The sequence below is a fragment of the Crassostrea angulata genome, chromosome 5 (genome assembly GCF_025612915.1).
Source record: "Crassostrea angulata isolate pt1a10 chromosome 5, ASM2561291v2, whole genome shotgun sequence".
Taxonomy (NCBI): Eukaryota; Metazoa; Mollusca; class Bivalvia; order Ostreida; family Ostreidae; genus Magallana; species Magallana angulata.
This window is the reverse complement of record NC_069115.1, coordinates 4,139,270-4,164,625: the sequence shown is the minus strand read 5'-3', so window position 1 is coordinate 4,164,625 and position 25,356 is coordinate 4,139,270. Positions and strand designations below refer to the sequence as shown.

General features: G+C 33.4%; 1 protein-coding gene and 1 long non-coding RNA gene across 4 annotated transcripts; both read left to right on the top strand.

Annotated features, from left to right (window-relative positions):
- Positions 1–2,043: 2,043 nt before the first annotated feature.
- On the top strand, positions 2,044–4,350 carry LOC128183096 (uncharacterized). The gene is made up of 3 exons (XR_008243537.1): positions 2,044–2,403; positions 2,588–2,839; positions 2,994–4,350. It is a non-coding gene; the product is annotated as an uncharacterized LOC128183096 (long non-coding RNA).
- A 736-nt stretch (positions 4,351–5,086) lies between these two features.
- LOC128183072 (von Willebrand factor D and EGF domain-containing protein-like) lies at positions 5,087–24,341 on the top strand. 3 transcript variants are annotated; one of them, XM_052851925.1, is made up of 21 exons: positions 5,157–5,224; positions 5,356–5,439; positions 5,961–6,027; positions 15,897–16,094; positions 16,429–16,590; positions 16,715–16,729; positions 16,874–17,154; positions 17,489–17,575; positions 18,838–19,245; positions 19,453–19,538; positions 19,758–19,836; positions 19,921–20,097; positions 20,274–20,509; positions 20,632–20,902; positions 21,563–21,709; positions 21,816–21,984; positions 22,071–22,261; positions 22,365–22,604; positions 22,862–22,970; positions 23,215–23,545; positions 23,717–24,341. In XM_052851925.1, exons 3-21 carry the CDS (start codon positions 5,982–5,984, stop codon positions 23,967–23,969), a joined length of 3,486 nt encoding a protein of 1,161 aa, XP_052707885.1. In that variant the 5' UTR covers positions 5,157–5,224; positions 5,356–5,439; positions 5,961–5,981; the 3' UTR covers positions 23,970–24,341. The 3 variants fall into 3 exon arrangements, with proteins under 3 accessions (XP_052707884.1, XP_052707885.1, XP_052707883.1); XM_052851924.1 differs by lacking the exon at positions 5,356–5,439 and having other exon boundaries at positions 5,087–5,224; XM_052851923.1 differs by lacking the exon at positions 5,157–5,224 and having other exon boundaries at positions 5,356–5,426.
- Positions 24,342–25,356: the final 1,015 nt, after the last annotated feature.

Genomic DNA, 25,356 nt, shown 5'->3' with positions numbered 1-25,356 from the left:
TCATACACTAATTGATATCTTTTTCCAGATAGGTGGAATTTAATTTCTGGGAACAAAAATAGTCGCACAGGGCTTACTTTTGAGAAAACGGGGTTTGGGGGTTTTTGGTAAGCATTAACATTTTCCGCCCCAAAATATTCGGTCATGATGCGTGCTTTGCGTGCAGTTGTATTGTCATGGAAAAATCGGAGATAAATACCAGTCTTGGAGCGACGACTTTCGTAATATTTCTTAATTTATTTTAATAACAACATTTTTATTTAATTTACCTGTGTCTTGGTTGCACTTTGACACATGAATTAGCATTACAGGCCTTTATTGTCAAAGGATATATTATATAAACTATTCTTCAAGGTTTTGAATCTTTTAGCAGTGCTAGGACGTTTTGCATTCTTTGATACCACGATTCAGTTTGAACGTTTTGGCTCAAAATACTAGAACCAGACCCCGGGAACATACACGTTAGATTAGATTACATTTTTGACCTCAGTCTTACTTTTACAAAAGGAATATATATTGGAAAAGTAAGACAGAGAACAAAAGTGGAAAGTGGGCATTTCCAACTTTTATGGCCTTGCCCCGGGCCAGGACTCATTACCGGTAACTAAATTATCAAAATATTTGATATATTTTTATACAATATTTAATAACTTCTTTGTATTCTAAGCAGGTACTATTTTGTTCATCGCTAAGCAATTCATTTAAGTTTAATATTTGTAAGAAATCTAACCTATGTACTTATTTACCCATATAATCCTATGTTTTTTTTCTTTAAAGAGCAGCTCTGCATTCTGGTGTATTGATTATACTGAATTTAGTTTTTCTTAAGAATTCGGCTCATGCAAACTAGCACGTGGAAATTACATCGTAAAGTATGACATGTGTTTGACATTTCTGTGTTAACAAAAAGGTATTTTGTTGAGTCCGAGGACCAAGATCGGTGCAGGTGTACTCTAACAGGCATTTTTTAAATGTTTGATTATTATCGTCTTCTTCTTTTGTTTATTTCCACTGAAGATAGATTTTATTAACGAAAAAATCTGATGGGAATAAAGATATGACGTAATTCTAGGTGACTATTTCTTTTAGGCATTTTGGTGACCCTGAATCAGGTAGCGATACAACACCTTGCCATTGTTTTCTGTGCCCGTCAAAAACTAAATTATCCCGTTGTATTTGTCTTAAGTTTAGAAGGGCTATAAACGCGTAAAAATGCTTTTATAAGGTAATTAAAGTATGTACAATTTATTATAAATCACAATTTACAACGCAAAACGTTCTAAAATGAAAAGAAATGAGAAATGATTTAATAGACGGATGCAGTAATAGGCATTGTCTCAGTTTACTCCCCGTACGAAAATGTTGGCCGTTTTCCGGCTGGACTCAGGGTGAACTTAGACGTATTCCGGTTAAAATGTAGCCGTACTTAGGAATATCAAAGGCGTACCTGGAAAACGCTTTGAATGTTAGACGGATTCCATCTTATTCATAACCGGACCTAGCCTCAAACCTTAGCCGTATTTTCAGCATCTAGCCGTTTTCTGTCAAAGTTAACCGTATTATTTCTCACTGCCCGTTTCCCCCTTTACCGTCAATAAATATTCTGCCTTAACCTAGCTAATTGGCAATTCTTTGCAAGTTATAATATAAAATTTACGGCTAAAACTTGACCATATCGTGTTAAAAGCGCACAACAGTTCATTTTCTGTTCTATAAATAGCTTATTCTTATGAACTGTCTGTTGCTTTCACTCAATAAACTTTAATTCTTTCTTCAATTTGTTTAATTTTGTAACCTTAAATTCAAATTGATAATCCGATGACACTATCAAACAGGTTATATATGTATGTTCTACACACAGGCTGGTTAATTTCATCTTGACCTCAATACACAGGCTGCCATTTGTTAACAGGCAAGAGCCGCAGCCTCTCCCTGTATTGCAGAGGGGCGTCAACAGGGAAAATCTTTTTTTTTCTATCATAATTTTAAACGTACATACTATTTTAGCCGCAATGTTTAATTAATATAAAGACAGGAATGAGTTATGAACACGCTAGCATATTTATTGTACTTTTAAACTGCTACTAAAAATTGTTATACTATGGCCATCAAGCACTTGTAAACCTAAAATCAGCGTTACCCCTTATCATATTTCTGGCCTCAGAGGCTCGCGCTTTGTGAGTTTTGAATTTGGCAACAACGGCCATGCCTAACTTTCCTGATCATCTTTGTGTTACAAAATTTGGACATGTGTAAACCATTATGAGGATTATTTTGGGGGGAAATACATTGAAACTTATTTACAGCTATTTGATGTAAACAAAGTATTATGGAGTTAAGCAAAGTGTGCACGTTATGTGGACTAAGGGCATGAACACGGGAACCTCTATGTTAATATCGAAAGTAAGTCAATATAAATTTTAATTATGATCATGACTTTATCAATAATAGTTCTAAAGTACAGTTATAATTGTGCTATTTGTATGTGAAGAAAAAATAGGTTTAAACTATTCTTCATTTAAAAGATATTAGACATTGCGTAAATGTCACACAATGTATAAACTATAGAAATCCCTTCATCCTTTAGATTTGAAAGCTGTTGAAAACAACTGACATTATGCTAAACAATTAAAAAACAAGGAAAGCAACAATACCAACAAGTCATTCGGAGGGTGCCAAGCTGCCTTCTTATATGTAAGCTGTCCTAATATGAGCATTGAGAAACAGCCTGATAAGAAAAAAACTAGCTCAAAAGCAGGACAATGGACATGGGAGACTGAAAAGTAGAATGTCAGTCATACCATTTACATGAACCCTACCAAAATCAAAGTTTTGAAAGGTAAGGATTGGATCTCTTTTTATTTGTTCACATTGTTGAAAGGTATTCTTTATAATCATGATAATAACAAAAAGGTATATATGTATATATATTTATATTTGATCGAGTGTTTGGTTATAAGTAATACTTTATCAAATTACATATATTTTTTCAGAATATGTGAGAGAAGTATTTTTAGTGATGCAATTACCGAAAAGATTCGAGGAAGATCTGAGCTACTCTAGAAACTTTTCAAGGAACTACCTGTACAAAAGAGTGAAAACGTGGACTTAAATCAAAAAGTTCAACTTATTATATTAAGTGGAAGACAAACATTAGGAAAATAAAAAGATATTCTGGATGTGATGTCTGTATTATGGTGTGTTTTAAAAAGGAAATACACAGGAACTATAGATGGTTTTATGTTGTAAGTCTGGCCACTGATTTAAAAAAGAAATGAAGGCAATGATTCCACCCCATCCGGTGCTAATTTAAAAGGATTTAGTCACCGGATTCAAAAGCATAAATCAAAAGAAGTTTTTCTGTCCATTGTAAAAAGTGTTCATCTTTACCCTAAGGCGGATTCGGACGCAACCTTTTAATAAGGCGGATTCCACCTTATATTTAAGTGGATTCCACCTTATTTTAGGGCGGAATCTTGCGTATTCCACCTTATATTAAGGCGGATTCCAATTTATCATAAGGTGGATACCACCTAAGATTTAGGCGGATTCCTTTTTGGTTTTAAGGCGGATTTTTATTACCCGGAATACGCTTAATCTCATTTAAATATTTTGAGCCATATACCGCCCGGAATCCACCCGGACTCCACCCTGAATCTGTGATATTAGTTATACATTCAGAGGAATGAAAGATGGAATCCGCCTTTCAAATTTCGCCTACATTCCGCCTTAAGTCAGGGTGGAATTTTTCGTACGGGTGACATTCCATGAAAAAAAAATTCTACATATTTGTAAAAATATCATCCGTTTCCAAATACATTAAAACATGCTAATAACGAGTTCCCAGGTACGGGCAATTTTACTTCGTTGTGAGCGTAATTCATTTTATCCGTCAAGTTTGCAACATGTAATAAATGCATAAACGGGAAATGAATCAACTTTGCCGTAAGCATCAACTTACCGTAATGCTGTTTATTACAATACATGATCTACGTGATCCCCTTTTGTTTAATCACGAGTTCAAGTCTCTCTATAGCGTAATTGATCACGTTTCTGCACGTCTTGAGTATTTTTTTTTTTGTATTTTTCGGGGCTTTGCTACTTTCAGGTCTTCCAGAGTGTTTGGCGTTGGTGCATACACTTTGTTTTGTTTTTTAAACTACACCCATAAAAATCAATTTGGATTACATCAGGGAGAGTGTTGACGAACCACAGTCCGTCTGAACGAAATCAGTTTATGACCGAATGTTTTCTGTAACCATTCAAGAACCTGTCCCGACGTGTGCGGGGTAACTCCATCTTGGTGGACAATTAAAAATCAGCAGTATGATTTAGCTCCAGGTCTGCAGTTTCCGGTCTGAAAAATTCGGATGGACGGCCTGGGAGCTACAGTGCCTCCCATAGTAAAAATCTGCAATTTACGGCGCACAAAAATCTGCGCTAGTTTTGGACTGATTTGCCTTATTTACACACAATTTCTGTGAAAAAAATTAGTACCATTAAATTATTCTTGCAATTTTCTACTGACGTCGTCTCTTTATTTGCCTCAAACTTTTTGCATGTAAACAAACTGCACCACTTCACAGGACTGGTGATGCTGTTTAAAAAAAATAAAGGCAATTAAAGTGACGATATCTGTAGTAAAATGTCCGATTTTTTTTTTTAATTAAATATTTGTACAGAATGTGCTCGGAAATAAGATTAATGAGTCCAAAACTAGCGCAATTTTTTGTGCGCCGTAAATTGCAGTTTTTCAACTATGGGAGGCACTGTAGCTCCCAGGTCGTCCATCCGAATTTTTCAGACCGGGAGCTAAAGATATGCAGCTACAGTACGATTGTGCAGTATGATCTGCATAAAGCTGGAATAAATTTATTCTTCACTAGGTAGAAGTAACAACCACTGTTAACAGTCTTTACCCTACCATCAGTTTCAAAAAACGAATTGCACGATTTTAGTTTTTTCAGAACTACAAGCTGACCAGACTGTCACCTTATTATCATATAGTGGTTTTTCGTTCCTATACCGAGTCTCTAGGGACTATGAATTCTAACTGATTTGTCATGTCTAATAATAGTATGTTTCTTTTTAAAACAACGTATATACCTCCTATTATATCGTACGAGAACTAGATTGGCTGATCTGTGTATAAAGCAAGAACAACTTCGTATGCATAAGCTGCTATCCATTTGATGACTGCTCATTGAGCATGGAACGCGCGAAGGTCAGTAAAATATTGAGTCCATTATACTGAAAAAGGACAGGTAAAGTAAAAAATAAAAGAGATATTATTTGTATTTTGTTAACATATACATATTTAAAGAAATCAATACATTGATATTTTTTTCCATTTAGAAATATATTGCCGAATTCTATCGTGCAGTTCAAACCAGTGATTTACCCAAATGAAATTCATTTGTCGACTGGCAGGAATTAAATGTTGTATTTAAAGCAATATTAGCTGTATTTTTTAGAGTTTTATTTTGCTGCAAAAACCTGCTAGTATGATAAGTCTGCCTGTAACAAACTTTTGTGATAAAAAAAGATTTGTAAAAATCATTAATTTTTTCAGGAGAAAGATTTCATTTATAAGGAATATATAACAGATCAATTTTTGTACAGGACGACAATAATTCAATTTTACTCCAATTAATGCTTCTTAATGGCTTTTCCCACTAAAACAAAGCTAACAGAAATTTTAAAATCATGATATTTTATGTCATTTTAGTAGAAAATAACATTTTTCTCTTTAAAAATTTTCAACATGAAAATTGCAGCTCATATTGCTTTAAAATCATTATCTATCAAAAATATTTTTTATGTTATGACAAAAAAAGGTGTAAATTTAGTTTTGCTGATTCGCATAAAGGCTTAAAATATTATTTCTTAGAAGAAACGAAAAGTCGGGGAGTAGTGATCATGTATTGGAAACATGTGAAATTAATGGATGCTACTTTTAGATTCACTCACGAAGAAAAAGAATGTTTTCTTGGCTTGGATTCTGTTTACTGTTTGTCGTGATAAAAGGTAATTTTTCCTCATTCCGAAATAAGCTAGCGTGTTCTCTATAGATATGTTTTTAAAGCCTATAATGTAGAATACGTGTTGTAAAAAGGTTGAATAGTTTTTTTTATCTATAAAATATGAAAAGATTAAAAATGAATTTAAAACACGAATAACTGGATTTAACTGGTGGTTTATATATCAAGTACATTTTTTTCGTTTGTGTATTTTTTGTTGTTGGTTTTTTTGGGATTTTTTGTTTTGATTTTTTTTTTTGGGAGGGGGGAAGGGGGGGGTTAGGTATAAGTTGGTAGATTCAAGATAAGTGCCCGTTGCAAGATGAACTCATCTTACACATTCCGCAATGATTTGGTTCTAATCAAATCTACAATAGCGTAAATTTGTCATATCACATTTTAATCAATATATTCTAAATCACTTTTGGATAATGTAATGCATTATAATATTATATCACTAAGTGCGAATCGAAAAATAGGCTTGATTTGTCATAATTTTCAAAGACATATGACAGGCGTTTTATTAAGTCCGACAGTTTATGTTAGACTAATTATCCACTTAAATGAACATTGGACATTGTCAAGGAAGGAAAATATTCATTGCTTTATATATTATATAAATAATATATGCCAAAGATTTAAAATTAAGCGCGATCACAGGTTCTTTAATTTGCCATGCTTTATGAATTGCAATGACCCTTGCTTTGAATGTTAGTTTATGTTTGCCTAGTGTCTTTGAAAGCTACTCTTTGATGTGATGACAAGTGTTGAGTATTTTTTTTGTTACTCATCACTATAAATGATGTAAGAATATTAGCATTCCAAACTATACTTGTTCATTTATATAAATACATCAACATTCAAATATTATTTTCAGGATCATTGTCAGTAATATTATTTTGTTTTTGTTTTGTTTCAAAATTTGGGAGGGGAAAGTTGTACCAGAAAGACATCGCAAGCAAATATTTTTGAATATATGAAAATATATGCAAATCAAAATGATTTTTTTTTTAGTTTTGTGGTACTTTTAGTAAAAATTATCCTAAGTAAACAAATATGATATATTATGTTGATGATAAACTTGGTTGAATTGTTGCAATTATTCTATCTGTTTTCTTCCTTATAAATTGTTAAGGTTAAGTGACTACAATATTACACTGTCACACTGATATTAATACTTATAAATTAAGGCATTTTGCAAATAAACTACAAAATGCCTGCACCAGAGTACTTGCTTACACCTTTGGTATTTCAACACATGCGTGATGATGTCCGTAAGGTATATCAGAATTTTAACTGATAAGTTATTATTGTGAAATTAATCAAAAACCTACTTTCATTTTCGATAAACAAGCCCGAAATAGCAAAAACGAGAGTAAGGTGGTGGACACACATTGCCGGATCCAAGTCAGGGAAAGTCTCCATCAAAATATATACTTGCAATGAAATAATATTGAATGAATACGTAAAAAGTGAAATGTATTTACTGTGATCCTATTTGGAAAATACATAGACGTTAAGATTTGACAAATGCTGAATAATTAAAATGAGTCAATTCGTTTCTTTAGTGGGCGATTTTAGTTTTAATACTCATTCGCTTACGAAGCTCGACATCTGGTGAGAGAATAGGGCAGAACTTTCATGAACGGGGTAACCAAGGACGCGGATTGACTAATTGACGAAAAGTGTAGGACGAGTTCATCATGCATCGCGTGCAGATACCTTGGATCGGTCTTCGATTATTTCAAAATGTTAACTAGATGCTGTCATTAGACAGTAATACCCGCACCATGTGTTTGCCCCTAAATAACACTGTTTTGTACCAGTTTAATTAAAAATGATACAATTAAAATTTATAATTTTCATAACTGAAGGATGAGATCCCTTCCCATATGATAATACACATCGTGACATGAGCAGCACTTTATGTGCAATTTGGGGTAGAACTGTTTGCATTGAATTTTCAGTTAATCAATAATCTTAACATTTAATGTCATAGAAAGTATAATGGTTTATATAATTATTACAAACAAAATTAAAAATTAAATTATGCCCCCTCCCCGTGGCAGTTGCCGGTTTTAGATTTGCTTCTGTGTGCCTACATGAACATCATCATGCACAGATTAAGAGAAGGGGTGGGAGGGAGGGGTCCAGACCCCCCCCCTCCCCATGAAAATTCATTTATATCAATTGTAAAAGTACCAAAAATACACCTTGGACCCCAATGCTCTTACAGACATGTAAACGCTCAAACCCATTGCGCTTCAATGTTAGGTAACTAAATATTTAATCAATATTTGATATACTTTATTGTTTATCTCAATAGAAAGTATACATGTACATCACAATATGCAGGTGTCCTGCACCACCTTAAAGCTGTTATTTACCTAATAAAATAGTGCAAGTGGATTTGAAGAATAGGTCATAAAAATACATGCATGTTACAAATGAATGATCTTTGTCTGAAGTTTCGTACACAACACAGGTCTGCATGTCTCATTGGCGGGTACTAGTTTTACCCAGCTCTTCGATTAGATGTGTTCACGTGTACATACATGGGTGTTGCTAAAACGCGGAACGGAAAGCGGAACGGAAGGGAAAACGGAAAATCTTATCTAATGTTATTTACCTCATAGATTTGTTAATCATGCTAAAACGATATACTTTATGTACCTTTTTATTTTATTTTTTTTGAAAGATTAGCAATATTAGATTATCTATTCAAGAATATTTATTTCCTCAAAATTAACAGTACATGCATTGAGCACTATATTCTGTCCCAAAATATTCTCGATTCACTTTTTGCTGTATATTTATATATACCTCAGGGTTCAAGCGATTCTCTTTTAGAAGCATTACACATTCTCATTATTCTTTCTTTAAAATGTCCTCTCTAGCTTATCAGCTGGTATAAATACACGGCTAAAAACAAAGAATTTAAGTCTACTGGGTTTTGCATTTCAACAGACCCGGATTATAGTGTTGAAAAATTGTGCAAGGTCTTCTGAGTGACTTCCAAATGGAGAAAAGATGTCAACATTTTCCATTATAAATCGTCCAAATGTGCTGCATGAATATTTTGGGATCGACATACTATAGTCCCAATATATAATCGTAAAATCAAATTAGGCAACATCTAGAGCTCTCTATTCGGATCATATGTATATAGCTGCTGGAATAAACAACTGCTTAGTAATGCAAACGTAAACAAAATTGCATTGCTAAAAATACTAGTTTCACAAATTACTAGTTTCACAAATTACCGGGTATATTTTAATGTTTTCTGTATTTTGATTTTTAATGTCGTCAGTCCTACGCTTTTTTTTCTTCCATCTCAATGATACTGTATCGTCTGTATGATAAAAGATCGTCTAGAACACCGACAATTCAATTTTGATGTAAGTATATACATGTGCATCATCATATTTGAAATATAAAAATACTCAAAACACGCATAAAATGCTTTCACTAACTGCGTACGTTACGCTGATATGCCAGCAATACCATATAAGAAAAATAAGTAAAAAGTTATAGCTAATTTGCTCGTTTAATCATGTAAATGTTTCACAATTCGTATACATTTGATTTTTCCGTTTCGTACTCAACTAAAGCCGAATGAATACAATGCTATAATTGATAGACATTCATATGAATATTAATAAGATAACAACATGTTGATAATCATTCATTAGATATAAATAAAAGATACAAAGTAAATCGTTTCTGGCCAGTCTATACCCTTTTTAAGCATCGATAAACGTGATGATATTTTCCATTCCGTTCCGTTTTCCGTTCCGCGTTTTAGCAACACCCATACATACATGTCTGTGTTTTCCGTATGCAGAAAAGGATTAGGCCCCTAGTTAAGATCAGCTAAAGGAATTCATTATTGTGTTTTAATTGGATAATCATTATGATGTTGACCAATTTAGGTAAGCATAATACATGTAGTAGCAGTAGCGCAATATAATGAGATGCCAGCATGCATATATAAGTTCTACTTTCACTTTCTAAATGTGATCTCCCTTTGACAGCATACTGTATCATCATCTTTTAATATTTAAATAAGCTTATATCATCGTTACCTATCCTATCGCATTTGTAAAGTTTCTGTCATTTTAGTTGCAAAAGTTATTTTTTTTCATTTGTCAGACTGCATGATCATGCACTATTGAGTTGACCCCATATTGACCCTGTATAAACAATTTCTTATTAAATTTGTGTATTACATGTAAGTAGGTGTAGACACTTATCATTTTAATATGAGTTATAATAGGAAGGAAGGAGTATTTCTTCCCTAATGTATTATAATGCATCAAATACAATGTAGGTCATGACCTTATGGGACTGTTCTGACCCCACGAAACAGGAAAATACAAAATATCTTCTAATGTCATTATGCATGCATGATGCATCAAATGGTGTAAAGTACATTAATGACCCCCAGGTGTTGTCTTTAACCCCCAACCCCCATAATAATTTGTTTTCCCTTGGACTGAAATGTCACATTTTCATTGGTTTAAACATAGCACGTGATTGCCTCATATATCTCTATATTTGTTCTGTGAGAAATAATATTAGGCAATATGGCCGTCATTGATCGACGCTTCGCTTACTCATTTCGACATTTCATAGTATTTTATACATAAACTGCATGCCGTTAGTTCTTAAGGTATTTGGAGTAGTTGCCCTTTGAAATTCTTTAAAATTAGAGTAGTTGCCCTTAAAATATTGACGTCAAATTGTTTTGTCTGGAGCAGAACAAAATGGCAGCGTCGAAATTTGCTCAAATTTCTGCAGAGGAAAGGGAAAAACATTTAAAATTGAATAGCAACAAAACATTTTAAGTAAACATGGGTGAAGCAAAGATTTTGAAAGAGTATTTGAAAGGTGAGATTGAAAATTTTGAAGAGTTTAAACGAGTTAAATTGGACGAGATGTAAGGCATCTTGTACATGGCTTTGCGTAGATCATCGCTATTTGTGAATAAATATGTCGCTTGAAAGTCCTCGAGAAAACAAAACACTTATTAGGTTAGTTACTGACTCACTACGGAAATATATTGGGTTGATCAATCTCATAGAAGGCTCGGCTTCGCCTTGCCATCTATGAGATTGATCAACCCAATATATTTCCGTAGTGAGTTAGTAACTAACCTAATAAGTAATAGTATTTTATCTTATTCATATGTTATACAGTAGTGTTTGATCCATGTGGGTAATTCCTAGCCTAATGATATGTCATTGCTTTGTTTAGGAGACTTTACAATTGCCCCAAATAGGCGAATACACATGGAAGTGATGCATATAACATTTTGTTTATAAATCTTAAAAATTGAATTAAGCAATTTCCAAAATGTTAATCACAAGAGAAAAAGCAATCAAGAAATGATTTAAAATTTGCTACTGTACACATGTAAGAATGTATTAAGAAGACTGAATCTTTTTAACCAGATTAGATTGGGGGGGGGGGTCGAATGTGGATATAAACATTTATAATTTGAATAATTTATTGTTATTAATTTTAACTTGTCGATGAATACTACTTATTGATCCCAAGGTAGAAATATGACATCTGATCATATCTCAATAGATCATTTGTCAATTATGCAAGGTGTAATATAATTTATTTAAGAATAACATTTTTTACCAGTTTATGTAAGTTTTTAGACACCCAAATTATATTTTGATTTTAGTAGATCATTCGACAAGGGAGGGGGAAGGGGGGGGAGAACAGTTTATATTTGAGTTTGTTTGGGAGTGGGGGTTCCAAGACCCCCTTAGAATCAGAAATTGTCAATTATCTTTTAATTATTGATGTTTGATGATCCTATCTCTATTTAATCTTTATTATTAAGTCTCCCGAATGAAATTTGAAGATTTATTGTTTTTGTACGGTTCTTAATACATGTATTATTATTCTTCATCTTCTTTTTCTTCTTTCCTGCTCTGAACTTGTTTCTTAGAGATGGCTGAACAGAATTGTACAAAACTCTAGGATATGATAGGCCTGCATATTATCTAGTTGTGCACCCTGGTTTGATTTTTCTCATTTTGGGTTAGACAACCACTTTTCGGGGGGGGGGGGTGTCAAAAGGGTGTGGGGTCTAACATTGAACCTTGTAGGAAGAATCGTAGACTCTATTGTAAATGGTAACTTGAAAACGGACAAAGATAATAAGATATAGGGTTTTCATAATCATATATTGGCTGTTACTGGCAATACATAGGGTTTATTAGATCTGACCCCTGGGGTCATCCCCACCCCCAAGGAATTTGAAATTACTATATATCTCAGAAACTGTTATAATCATGACCCCTAAACCATATATATTCATGTTTCTGATGTCAAGGGGCATCAAATGTTATGTAGGTCATGGGCCCTGTGGGTGGTCCTGACCCCCTCAAACAGCAAGTCCCTTAATATCTTCAAGACAGTTGAGATCCCCACCCTTAAACCATATATATTCTTGTTCCTTGTGTCAAGGGGCATCAAACGGTATGTAGGTCATGGGCCCTGGGGGTGGTCATGACCCCCCTTGAACAGGAAGTGCACGAATATCTCGAAAATGGTTGAGATCCCCACCCCTTAACCATATATATTCTTGATCCTTAAAGGGCATCAAAAGGTATGTACCGGTAGGTAATGGGCCTCAGGATTACATTTAATTTTTCAAAACCGTAATGCACATCTATGGAACAGTTCCTATCATATCCCAAGATATGATGTGTCTATCCATTAAATCATAAAAGGATTTCTAGGATCTATGTTTTTTTTAAGTGATAAACGTCAATTTTCTGCTACTTTTTGACTCCCTGGATGAAATTTAAATTTTTAAAACCTTACTGCACATCTATATAACAGTCTCTATCTTATCCCAAGATATGATTGTCTATCCATTAAATCATAAGAGGAGCTCTTGGATCAATGTTTTGTTTTTTTAGTAATAAACGTCAATTTTCTGCTACTATTTGACTCCCTGGATGAAATTTAAATATTTAAAACCTTATTGCACATCTATTGGCCAGCCCCAATTATATCCCAAGAGATGACCCAGCTACTCCAAAAGTTGTAAGAGGAGTTCTGGGAACCATATTTTTTTGCCAAAAAACGTCATTTTTTGTTGCCCACTGATCCCCTTAATAGAAAAAAAAATCTGGAACCTGATCACGCCTCAATATGACACCCCCAATCATATTCTAGAAGATCATTTGGCTACTGCCAAAAAAAAATGACGTTTTTGAAACCAGTTTATTTGTAAAATAAAACGTCATTTTTCAGCCATTAAATGACCCCCAGGACAAAATTGAAAATTCCGAAACCTTATTGCGCATCTATAGGATACCCTAAAACATATTCCAAAAGATGATTTGTCTACTGTTGAAAATGTAGGAGGAGTTCGAGGAAGAAGGTTTTTTATGAAAAAAACGTCATTTTTTACCAATTATTTGACCCCCAGGACTAACAGAGAATTTTTGAAACCTTTTTACAAAACAACATGATACCCCAAATCAAACTCCAAGAGTTCAGTTTGCTGGTTTATAAGATGTAAGAGCAGTTTGAGAAAGTAAAACGTGACAGACAGACGGACAGACGGACGGACGGACAGACAAACGGACGGACGGACGGAACAGGGTAACAACAATATACCCGAACTTTCTTTAGAAAGTGCGGGTATAATAAATCAAATGGAACAATTATTGGGCCTTAAGAATGAATGGTAAAAAAAACCTTTCTAGAGCGGGTGCACAGAAACGGGTTGACTAACTGATATCATGGCGGAAATTGTAGGGCGAAATATCCATCGGGGAGATACTTTGAATCTGACAACTTTGGTTTAAAATATGTATGCAAATGGATAATAATTCATAACCTTGCGTGTTTTAATTTCATACATTTTCATACCACGACAGATTGGTTGTAAACCTTAGACATTCATTTGTAAACATTAATGAACAGACTATTGTATTCTATGTCTATATGGATAAATTATGTATGCATAAAACACGGAAGTTTAATTGAGATGCTTCTCACCCTCCCCTCCCCCCCCCCCCCCGATTGTTTTTATCTAAAATTCTTTTTTGGGACAGTAATAGAAATTGTATTGAAAATTGACCTAAGATCCAAATTTAGAGATACACTAAATACCCATTCACTGGTTTGAAATATATACAGTAGAAACAATAGGAGATTGTTTTTTATTTCAAGTTTAAAAAATAAGATAAAAAATAAATCGGACAAACTATATGCAAAAATGAACCAAAAAAATGGTTTAACATATTAAGCATTATATCATAATAATGTGTAAAGTGTAAATTCCCGCGTTTGCGCGGGTTATCACCTAGTATTCCTAAATCAAACATAAAGCATTTCCGTTCCAACATGATTGAACACAACCAAAACACAAAGAAAAGGATAACAATTGCTACAAAAGTTTTGAAACAAATTAAATTGAACGTTATTTTAAACAAATAATAAATAGTTTCTTTTCTATTTAGTGCAGTCTGGTAATGCTTCTTTGGAAAATTGAGCAACAATTTTTTTTAGAAAATCTCAAAACTATTTTTTTTTTTCGATATCTTAGCCCTCCTAGTGAACGTTTGCATTTTAAAACCTACACAAGAGCACGTCAATCAATTTGGCTAGTGCTTCAAATCAATTGCATATTCGAATAGCACTTTCCACACGGTGTACAGGTATCATAATTATTTCACTTTCGTGCTAAATACTGAAATCTAATTTGTTTAGACGCATTGATAATTCGTTCTTTTACCATTAGCGTTAGCAACATATTGAGCAACGGGTAACACAGCGAATTGTGCGTAAATTATGCGCGTACGGCTCGCCGTAAAATTTGCGTCATTTCTTTATTTCAACAATAAAATGTTCTCTAAAATTATACAGAGAAAATGTGAATTCTACGGCAAACCGTACGCGCATAATGTATGAGCATGTAACAATTCGTTGTGTTAACCGTTGCCAAGTGTGTTGCCAACGCTTAGGTAATATAACGGATTACCACTGCGTCTAAACCAATCAGTATTTGACATGAAAGTATGTCGTTTCCAACTGTTACCCTTCCAAACAGACACCTTTTATTTATTACAAGTTGTCGTTTTGATCAATGTTTTGGTAATTCGGTGTAGTTATCGAAAATGAAAGTAGGTATTTAACGAATTTTGATTTATAAATTGCAAATGAGATGAAATTTCTTTTGGTTTACTGACATCATTTGATTTAATTTATTTGAAACATTGAATGTGTAACAAGAAACTCTGGCGCAAGCATTTCGTAGGATACTATTATTTTCAACATTGATCCATCTATAAGTATATATGTAAAGTTTAAAAAAAAAAACAACAACACTTCTCGCCGTATTTGTGTAAAGAAAAATAACACTAAAAGAAACTAAATTAAACATTTTTGGCGGACGACACTTATTATGTAAGGATTATTCATAAATGTTGCTAATAATTCGACCATCTGGGCTTGATAACCTCTAACCATAAAACATTATTGATGCAACTAATTAATTAGTTCAGTGGATATTATGCTTAAATTAAAATACAATTTTTTTTATATCACGAATTTACCTTAACCGTATCATAGTTGTGGATCACTCTGTAAAAAAGGTTATGCTTAATAAAAATATTTCTCTTAATTGATTTAATTACGTATGGCAAAATACCCCATTTAAAAAGGTTAAATAGCAAATGTAATTCTGAAAAAAAAGAGTATCATAAGAAACAGAAGATAATTTGAAAAAAAAATGTATTAAAATAATATTTTGTTTATATATCAATCAAAAGGATCGTAAAAACTTATTAGTAATAGACTTAGAAACTTTAATCTTGTTGTACTTCTGTGGTGTTATAGCTCAGAATCCATGTCTTGACGGGAACTATTATGAGATTGACCACGTAACTAAACGATCGCCATCTTTTGATATGGACTCCACACCTATCTGTGATAGATATATTACAGAGGGATGGTACCGAGCCAAATCTCACGTGATGTCTACGTCACCACCAATCCTGGGGAAATGCAACACATTATACCCAGTTTGGTTAAAAGGTATATTGTTCGAAAATTTTCATTTCATAGATTGCATAATATGTGCTTTTCATAACATCTTTTTGAAATCAGTTTTCATCATAATTTTTTTCTATAAGACTGTTTTTGATGATGATATCAGTTATAGTTTTTGTCAAATATTGAATGAATATTGACTTTCTAAGCAGCAACTATCGCCAGTTAACATTTTAGAAATATCTTATAAGAGCTTTTGAATATTTTTCTGTGGTGTTTTAATTATAATCACATCTTTGATGTATGGACATATAGTAAGAATATTAATGCTTTTGTCTGTTTTTCAAAATATGTTTTGTTAAGTTTTTCTTTTGTTAAGATCCTACTCCTCCTGATGGGGACACAGAGACATTAACAGCATGTGAAGTGGGGTTTTTTGACGACTGTTCCAACACGTATGAAATAGATGTCAAAAACTGTTCAACATTTCTGGTTTACAAGCTTATACCACTGGATGTCTGCAACGCTGCATATTGCTTTGGTAATCATTTTGCATTATGTTATACATGCAATCGCCATGGATATCACAAAAGTTAGACTGATAAAATAACTTGTTTTCATCTTTACTTTTTCCATGAAATGATTTTTTTTTTCAAATGTTGCAGAGCTTGGACACGATTGTAAGTACAACATAGAGGTGACTGGGTTATAAATGATAATTAAATTAAATAATAGAATTGGTGAATTTGCACATTGGAGAACTCAGTTTCACTTCTAAGCATTATCCATATTATTTCAACAAAAGCTTCTTAACTCTCTTACAGGTGTGGATGAATTTGTAGACAACGTTCGAGTTTCCTTCCACAATATCACGTGGACAGAAAAGAAACATGCGATAGTTCCGGGTCTTTTTCAGTACGACCCCTCTGTCAACCTGATTTGTTCCTTCACCCCTTCTGATGATGACTCCCTGCTCTACGACATTGACTGGTACGTCGATAACGAGACTGTGATCCAAGGACAGACCGTCGACAAGTGGTCATTAGATGACGCTATTCTCTCCGCAGCCGATCTAAACAAGGCGGGGAAAAAGATAAACACATGGGTAAATTAATTATGTATATTAATACAAGCGTTTCTTTCAGTAGCTTAAGGGACATGAAAACAAAAACAAGAGATAAAAATCATGATAAGTATACATGTAGAAGTGTCATATGTGTGTAATTTACAAGGTATGGTACTTGTTTTTAAAGGGGTATGAATAAATTTTGCGGGAAGATATGATGGGACGAAATAATGAGATGATCTAAATGCTGATGTAGAACTATTAACAATGAAATAAATAAAACAAAATGTTCACATATTCTAATTTAGCTAATAATAAATTCATAATAGTGCGTTTCGTTACTCTAGTTGTTGTTTGTCTTATCTTATTTTAGATTCACTGTGCTGTAGGAGTGAAGAAGTCAAAAAACAGCCTTCCGTGTTTTTCAAAATCCAGCAAACTGTTCTTTGCAGGAATAGAGGTTTCAAAAATACTAAACTCTATCAAATTGTAATGTTTAAAAAAGACATAAACTGTTTTCATTAGAATGTTTTTGTTATATGTATCCCATTTACCTAAGCATTAGACAATTTGATAAAATATGTATATGTGTTATGAAGTTATTTTTGGATTTTGTGGCGTAAATTGCAAAACGACAAACAGTAAAATAAACAAAACAAAATGAATTCATTTAACCAGAAATGAAATCAAAATAATAGAATAAGAATATACTCACACCAAGAAACATCCACTATCACTCTCACTAAGAACGAAATGTAACTCTAAATTGTAAATCAATTACCACTGACAATGAAATAATATGGATTAACTTTAAACACATTCAATTGTCCGTATATATAAGAAACAAATAAATGCTATAAACACCAGCTAAGTAAAGCTGTAAATTTATGTAATAGAATAAACAACCAAATCAAAATTGTTAATACTGTTATATGTAATTTTTCAGAAAAAATTGGAACATTATCTGTAATTGAAGAAATACCTGTTATCACTAGCTTATGTAACACATCATTCAATCATTGAATAGAATTGAAAGTTTGACTTCAAACAATAGCAACAGCCGCCCTAAAAATAGTCACCACTGAGCCTCCATAGCACACAAAATGTCCAGTCTGCAGTTCCGGACTCGAAGGTCTCTCACTGAAAGACTCCTGACCATTGACATTCACCATCCACGGGCTCCCGTACGTCCCTCTTGCGTCATGCCTTGTTCCGTTTATATTTCACGGTCCTAGTTCTCACCTACATATTCTACGCTTAGCCTTTAACTGACCTTCACTACTGACACACCTGGTTTGACCCTATAACCCTCATTCCACTGAAACAATAAGTACATATTCAAAAACCTTTAGACGTTTTAGCTAATACAACGAAACTTAAAGACCACGTTCCCCTAAATATACCTTAAAACTGACAAAATATCTACATAAACGTACCGGCTGGAGAAAAGCAAATGTCCAAACCGATTTACAGTATTTCTGGCTACCAGTTTACCAGACTAAATTCTGGAATTCGCCATTAGTTACAACCTGGACGACAAATTCACCAACGTGGCCGCACACTTGACAAGCAGTCATGACTGCTTAACCGACCAAACCGGTTTTGCTAAAAAAAAAAATAGCCCTACTAGGAACAAATACAAAACTAAAACAAACTGAATTCAACTTCATCACAATATAATAAGACATTTGCTGAATTCTATATAATAATGTATTATTACAGATCTTGAATCATACTCTAAGTATTGAGAGGAAAGGAAAAGTTACGTTAATGATGCGACCCACAATTCCATTTGCATCTGAGACTATTCACACTCCAGATGGAAAGCAGTCGGCTTCTCCTTTGAACATCCAGTTGTCGTTTCCTGGAAAATCTGAGGCAAAGTGCAAAAGGAGTTCGATTGGTAACCTGAAAAAATGTTCTGTAACTATAGACAGTCACATTTTTAGAGAAAAGCAAAATTATGAGGATGAGACAAAATGGTACAAGATCCATACCATAGAGATATTCAATTCAGATGATGAAGGTTATTACATGCCTGACCACAAGCTCGTGTTGCGACTAGAAACAAACAGCCCAAGCGGACAGGGTGCCATGATATTTTCTGATGTTGTTTTTCATGACGTTCATGTAAGTTATTTTAATTTAAAACTGTTAAAACGTGTTTGAGTGTCAATATATTGCATTTTGACAATAATTGGATGTATTTAGCTCACCTGAGCTGAAAATTCAAGTAAGCTATTCTGATTACATTTTGTCTCCATTAAGCTGATTTTATTATGCCTATTGTTGCTCAGGTGATTGCTGTGGCCCGTAAGCCTCTTTTTTCTCTTTTAGATCAACGTTGTAGACGAGAAGGAAGCATGGAAGGGGAAACGCTGTAGTTCGTATGCCGATCCACATCAAACAACGTTCGACGGACTGTGAGCTATACTAATGTATATTATTTAGGTGTTTATTTAGACTGGTAGTCGCAGTATGCGAACAAAATGAACATTTTTCAAAAAATTGTTCTAATCAGGCGTAAGTTTACAAAGTGATAAATTCTTTAAGCATTTAATGTTTTTTGAAATATGAACAAAAATTACCTTTAAAATTCGGAAGAAATTATATTACTATCATTACTATCATTGTCCTTTTAGCCATTATGAATGCCAAAGCACGGGATGTATTACCGGAAAGACGTATATATTTTATAAGAACGCTGCTCATTTACAGGAGGTAACCATTTGTAAAATCAAAACTATATTTCTCAGCGTTAAATATAAACGTCAAGTTGTTATGATTATACGATTAAAACTATAGGTGCAAGTCCGCCACGAAAACTGCTGGGGACGACCTCGTTGTGTCTGCGCAGTGGCAGCTCGATCAGGACAGGATGTGTTTACCATCGATGCTTGTTATCGGAGGCAGTATATCAACTTTCCTATCTGTAAAGAGAATTCTCTCAAAGTCATCAAAGAAACAGACAAAGTTTACAAGGTTGATTTTAATTTGCTGTCGATGGATTATTTTTATTTTTGATTCTTGAAATTATTGAATTAACCTTTCTTTTGTTTTCATTCATCTGTTAACACCTTGGCCTCTCAAGAAAGTATAACTATATGTTCTATTAATTTTGATGCATCTTTTGTTCATGATTTTAATTTTTCTTTGAGATCATATTTCCAACCGGAACATTTGTTAAAGTCTTCCTTTACAACTACGGTTGGTCTTTCTGGTACATAAACCTAGAAGTGTACCCCACAGTGGCTGATCTAGGTAAAACGTCTGGATTGTGTGGAGTACTGGACAATGATAGGACTAATGACCTCCGCCGTATGGACGGTACCCAGGACAATATATACTCCTACAGCTACCATAATCCACCTGATGGTTTCTCCCTGTCATGGCAGTGAGTTTAATAACGATATTTGTTTTTCTTTTAAAGTAATAACATTTAATTTTACTGTTGATTTTACTGCTGCTCTAATTGCTATAACATTTTGATAAGTGTTTATGTTGATCCGTTCACAGACTTCCCGCTGGTAGTTCAGATGACCTTCTAGCGAATTCACAGACTGTTTTTGATAGTTTGACACCGTTGTCCTCATATTTGCACAAACTTTGCACTTGTGATAAAGACAAAACACTCTGCAGCTACAAACAGTACACTGAATGCAAAACAAACGTTAGAGGCCGGGAGTACCACTGTGTACTCCACAGCAGCAGCTCAAGGAGGAAAAAACGAGACCTGGAGATTCTCACATCCCTTCAAGAAATGGACGCGAAATCAGTCGAACAAACGGTAAATATGTTCTAACATCAGAGGATGGTCTTATTAGTCCCCTACCGGTTTTCACCGGAGGGGACCATAGCTTTTCTCTGCGTCCGTCTGTCCGTCTGTCCGTCCGTCCGTCCCTCTGTCCGTCCGTCTGTCTGTCCCATTTCAGTTTTCCACACTTTTTTTCTTTATGCGTTTGAGGAATAATATGAAATTTGCTGAACAGATTCAAAATGTCAAACTACAGATCAAGTTTACTCTTATGTAGCGTCTGGTTGACATATTTTCGAGAAAATTAATTTTTTATATTCGAATTTTTAATGTTCGGGTTCGATATTCTGTATAACAGTGCATTGTTTTCACAATTTCCACAAACCGGTAGGGGACGTGTATTGCTTATGCAATACTCTCAGAATGCTTGTTTATAGTTGTTTTATGCATTTGTAAATAAATCACAGATTTTTACTATTGGCTAATAATAGGTTAACAAATTGATTTACAATGATAATTATGTCGTTTTTTAATGATTACTCAGTGCTCAATGATATATATGATGAATAACGAGATAAAATTTTACAATTAACTGGTATCTGAATAACTCTGATTTTACTAACAACATACACATTTACCTTTAAAATCCTTTCAAGAAAAGATTTTACTTTTGTATATAACTTTTTTTTCTAGCGAGTCAAACGACAAGCAGTTAGCGAGGTAGATGCCTTCAATATATGCGATGATGCATTTCAACAGTCTGCACACTATAATATTTGCCTCCAGGTTGTTCCAAACTTCACCAATGAAACGTTTGCTAACTGCATTAATGATCTAACAGTAAGGTCATTTGTTGTATTCATGCTATATTTTCTCGGACCTGTTTTTTCCCCATGTTTTCCTGAAAAAAGGGTAAAGGAAAATGTTTTTTGTAATATTCTCACAGATTACCGGGGATCATAACCTTACTCAGTTGCATCTCGATACAGGCCTTGTACAATGTCAAACATATATATTGTTGAACTCTACATTTGCAAATGAGCATCCGGATATTGCGGCATTTATCACTAATTTATGCCCAAACAATTGTAGCAGTAATGGAATATGCACATCAGGTATGAAGAAATATAAATAAACAAAAAAACATTGAAAGCATTATGTAAAACAAGAAAAAAATACTGAACCTTCTTTGTGATTGAAGGGAATTGTACCTGCAATGACGGATACGGGGGAAGTGATTGCTCGTTTGACGTTTTGTCTCCACCTACAATAACAAGATTATCTGGTGACGGTGTTTGTGACAAATCATCGGCGTCTTGTGACGACATTACGCTTTATGGCAATTACTTCTTGGAAAATATGAGGACATCTTGTTTTGTGACAAGGGAAGAGGTAAATATGCAATTGTTCTTACATTAACAAAACAAAATGATTTTGCAAAATATTGATTAGTAGCACCATTCGTTGCTTCCACAGTTTTTTTTTGTTTATTTAGAACAATGAAAATAATACCGTGGCATTATCAACATCATATAACACAAAACTAGAAGAAAGAACCATGTTTGAAGGGTATTGCAGCCTTGAGTATGGATCTGGAAATTCATGGATTACGTCATTTCAGTTTAATCTTTCTAATGATGGCACTCAGTTTACGGATTCGCATACAGTATACATTTACCAGTCTGCCTGTCAAACATTCAATAACGAATCTGGGAGTGTTTATTTCACACTTCAGGTATATTTTAGTTTTCAAATGATATCAAGTATAATTGATATCATACCTACCTCTTGACATTTTCCTTCAAATTTGTGTGTTTTATGATTTACATTTAACATAATTTAAAAGTCAAGCAACTTTTAACTTATTCATTACGATAATCATGCCCTCTTTTTTCCCTCAAATGTGTGTGTTTTGTGATTTACAATTAACATAATTCAAAAGTCAAGCAACTTTTAACTTATTCATTACGATAATCTTATGCCCTCTTTTAGAATGGATTTTGTTACATAAATGGAACGTGTATAGAAAGGGGAACATTTAAAAGCAACGAAAGCTGTTGGCAATGCTTGCCGTTATTCAATACATTTGATTGGACTTGGGGTATGTTCGTAATTAAATTAATTGAAATTAATTGACTGTCAATAAGAATAACAACATTTACCATTCGTTATACAGTATAAAATTAAAACTAAAACACATGTTTACTTTTTACGGAATTTAAAAAAGCTTTGATTATCATAACAAAGTTGGATTTTTTTAGCTAACAGAAACTTTTTTTTCAAAATTTATTTCCTGGAGGGAGTTTTGAACTATTTGAATGTTTTGGATTTTGTGTATTTTTTAGAATGTAACACGACAGAAACTACAGAAACTACAGAACCAACAACCACTTCTTTCCATCCAGCTTCCTCCACATCCTCAGCTGATCTTACAACCACTTCTTTCCATCCAGCTTCCTCCACATCCTCAGCAGATCTTACAACCACAACAGTTCTTATGGCTTCCTCGGAAACAGATCAAGCCTCAAGAACCACCAAAAAATATAAAAACAGACATGAAGATACCAAAGAGGTTTTACGATTGGAAGTAATAGGTCTAAGCGTTGCAGTTGCTGTCTTTGCGATTATGATTTTGTTCGTTACTGGATACATGGTCAAACACAAATTATTTTCAAAGTAAGTAATATTTTATGGCTTTTAAGCTTTAAAAACGTTTAATAAAACGTTAGTGGTATGATATTCAAATATTTTTATTTTTCATTTTAAATGCAAACAGTTGTAGAAGATATTTTTAATATTTTAAAAGCAAATGGTCAGTGTAATTGTTATCACATTACATTATTAAAGGTCAAGCATAAACAAATTAAAGCCAACCCCGGAAGACATCGGTGGAGATAGCAAGACAACGGTAATAATAGGAATTTCAAACCCAGACGATCTGTGGCTGTTTCAGAAGTCTGCTCAACTGTATTCCAGACCACCGGTTTCACATTTCATTTACGATATGCCACAAACTAATGATCTCCGCAGACTTTATGAAAAACCAGCCGCCCAACCGGTACATATTTATGTCAAACAACAAGATTTCCATGGCAACTAAACTGAAAGTTAATGAATTAGAACTTTTTGTTGACACCAAACGTTATTTTCTTTCTCACATATCTACTACTATATTTTCGTGAAAGTTTGCTTTTAAAGTTTGGCATTTGTAAAAGACTATTTTTCTCTGGTTTAAACATGTAATATGATATAAAGATGGGGGCTTAAGATGTTCATTTATTTTATTTGTGACCTATGTCACATGTCATTTTTTTTTTAATTTGGGGCCCCAACAGAAATGATAATTTCCCCGAAGTTGCTGCTAAAATTTGGCATCGAAATTACTTATTTGAAGAAATCAAACTAATATTTATCTATTGATCTATAATATAGTTATGACTCAATACAGTATGAAGATGAACACATGTAGTGACCATAAAAGTAATATCTAAGTAAAAGGTTAAAAAAAATTGCTGAACTGATGGCTTAAAATGCCTGTACATAATGAATACATCAGCAATTGTAAAGATTGTTTTAACAGTTTGGAGTAATCAAATTATAACGCAAATAAAAATAATAGTAATGCCATTTTCCTAAACCTTTCATACAAACAGACATATTTAATGTTCCATAGGGAGTAAAAACGTAGTGGTCACATCTTAAAAAATAAAAAAAGGGGAGGGGGTGGTAAGTGAAATAAGCTTATTTTAGGCACAAACTAGAGTTCTTTTTTATTTTTTGAATTCTATGAAATATAAACTAAACATGCCAAAATAGAACTATCAAAATATTTCGATAGAAATTCAAAATATTGTTCATATATGTTTTTTAAGAACATGAATATATCGTAATACACAAACTATCTGGAAGTTAAGTCTGCGCTAAAAATTAGGAGGCTAAAATAACAGTACTCTAAAACTATTGAGTTATGAAAATCGTTCATTTCTTCTTGAAAACCATCCGCCAAAAAAAATAGTTCCCTTCTAAACTTAGTTAATATATAATTTACTTTAAACAATTTTATTCAATATGGTTTATTTGGCATTGTAAAATATAAATATACAAATAGAATCAGTATATGATTCAAAATTTTCAGATAAGAGGTTATCCATAAAGAGAGGAGCGAACCTCTTTAAAGCAAAAGTAACTATAATTCTGATATAAGTTTTGAAAATATGTCTTTGTTTTGTCAATTGTTGTCACCTGATTATATCATTTTTAAATATTAAATTAACATGTTTACAATATATTTAAAATATTAGATTTTGTAAATACTTTTGTTTACTTCATTGCATTCATCTTTTGCAATTTTCGACCAACCCATTTTCCATTTTTAAACACAGAGTGTTTAAAACAAACCATATTAAGCCGAACTAATGAAACGGCAGTGTGTTTTAGTGTGATTTGGTTTTTCCATATGAAGGTAAATTAATATTGATTTAAATGTT

Coding starts and splice junctions, on each gene's coding strand:
- LOC128183072 (XM_052851923.1), top strand. CDS start 5,406: ATGAAATTCATTTGTCGACTG. Junction 20,903..21,562: donor CGAAATCAGTCGAACAAACG/GTAAATATGTTC, acceptor TTTTTTTTCTAG/CGAGTCAAACGACAAGCAGT. Junction 21,985..22,070: donor TAATGGAATATGCACATCAG/GTATGAAGAAAT, acceptor TTGTGATTGAAG/GGAATTGTACCTGCAATGAC.